Consider the following 1,564-nt stretch of genomic DNA (forward strand, 5'->3'; position numbering starts at 1 on the left):
AGACAGACAGATAGACAGACAGATAGACAGACAGATAGACAGATAGACAGACAGACAGATAGACAGCCAGACATACAGATAGGCAGACAGACATACAGACAGACAGATAGACAGACATACGGATAGACCGACAGACAGATAGGCAGACATACAGACAGATAGACAGACAGACAGACAGACAGGCAGACAGACAGATAGATAGACAGACAGACAGACAGACAGACAGATAGACAGACAGACATACAGACAGGCAGACAGACATACAGATAGGCAGACAGACATACAGATAGGCAGATAGACAGACAGACAGACATATAGTCAGACAGACAAACAGATAGTCAGACAGACAGACAGCCAGATCGGCAGACAGATAGACAGACAGACAGAAAGCTTTAATTAACAAGAGAGCGTTAATACGCACGCTAAAACAAGAGAGCGTTGTCACACACACTTTAACAAGAGAGCGTGGTAACACACGCATTAACAAGAGGTGCGTGGTTACGTGCGCTAAAACAAGAGAGCATAGATAGATACGCACGCAGATCCACGGGTGTTTGAGAGCCTCGATGGCAGAGATGCGCTTCGCCGGGTTCACAGTCAGCATGCTGTTGATAAGATTCTTCGCTTCCGGCGTGACGGTGTCCCACTCTGGTGACGGATACTGAAACAAACAACGGAACGTCTCTCAGCGGCAACAATCGACGACTCCGGTATGAGTTTTATGGACGCTCACTTGTTACTTATGTCGCCAGGCCGGACGTTCACTTGTTACTTACGTCGCCACACCAGACGTTCACTTGTTACTTACGTCGCCACACAGGACTTTTACTTGTTACTTATGTCGTACACACCGGACGTTCACTTAATTGTTACTTAGGTCATACGCGCAAGACGTTCACTTGTTACTTATGTCGCCACACGAGACGTTCACTTGTTACTTACGTCGTCACACCGGACGTTCACTTGTTACTTTACGTCACCACACCGGATGTTCACTTGTTACTTACGTCGCCACACCGGATGTTCACTTGTTACTTACGTCGCCACACCGGACGTTCACTTGTTACTTACGTCACCACACCAGACGTTCACTTGTTACTGACGTCGCCACACCGGACGTTCACTTGTTACTTACGTCACCACACCAGACGTTCACTTGTTACTGACGTCGCCACACCGGACGTTCACTTGTNTTTATCTGCTCTTGATATATATAATTAACATCCTATTCTATTTTTTTAATCCTATTAAATTTAAATTAAAAATTCATCCTATCCTATATATATTAATAAACACACCTCAATCCACATGTCAATTATATATATATATATACATAAAATACACGCACGCACGCACGCACGCACGCACGCACACACACACACACACACACACACTCACCGCATGCCCACACACACTCACACGCACACGCGCACGCGCACGCGCACACACACGCACAGCACGCACGCACGCACGCACGCACACACACACACACACTCACCGCATGCCCACACACACTCACACGCACACGCGCACGCGCACGCACACGCACACACGCACGCACGCA

General features: G+C 47.6%; 1 protein-coding gene across 1 annotated transcript in view; it reads right to left on the reverse strand.

The window, feature by feature from the left end:
- LOC106819152 (calcium/calmodulin-dependent protein kinase type II alpha chain-like) overlaps positions 1 to 1,511 on the reverse strand; it is a gene marked incomplete at its 5' end in the record, with an annotated part of 12,504 nt that extends 10,993 nt beyond the window's left edge. The window contains 1 exon segment of the mRNA XM_014823807.1: positions 1,499 to 1,511. Within this exon segment, the coding sequence (XP_014679293.1) occupies positions 1,499 to 1,511 (13 nt within the window).
- Positions 1,512 to 1,564: the final 53 nt, after the last annotated feature.

This window comes from Priapulus caudatus, unplaced genomic scaffold (assembly GCF_000485595.1).
Source record: "Priapulus caudatus unplaced genomic scaffold, Priapulus_caudatus-5.0.1 Scaffold2902, whole genome shotgun sequence".
Lineage (NCBI taxonomy): Eukaryota > Metazoa > Priapulida > Priapulimorpha > Priapulimorphida > Priapulidae > Priapulus > Priapulus caudatus.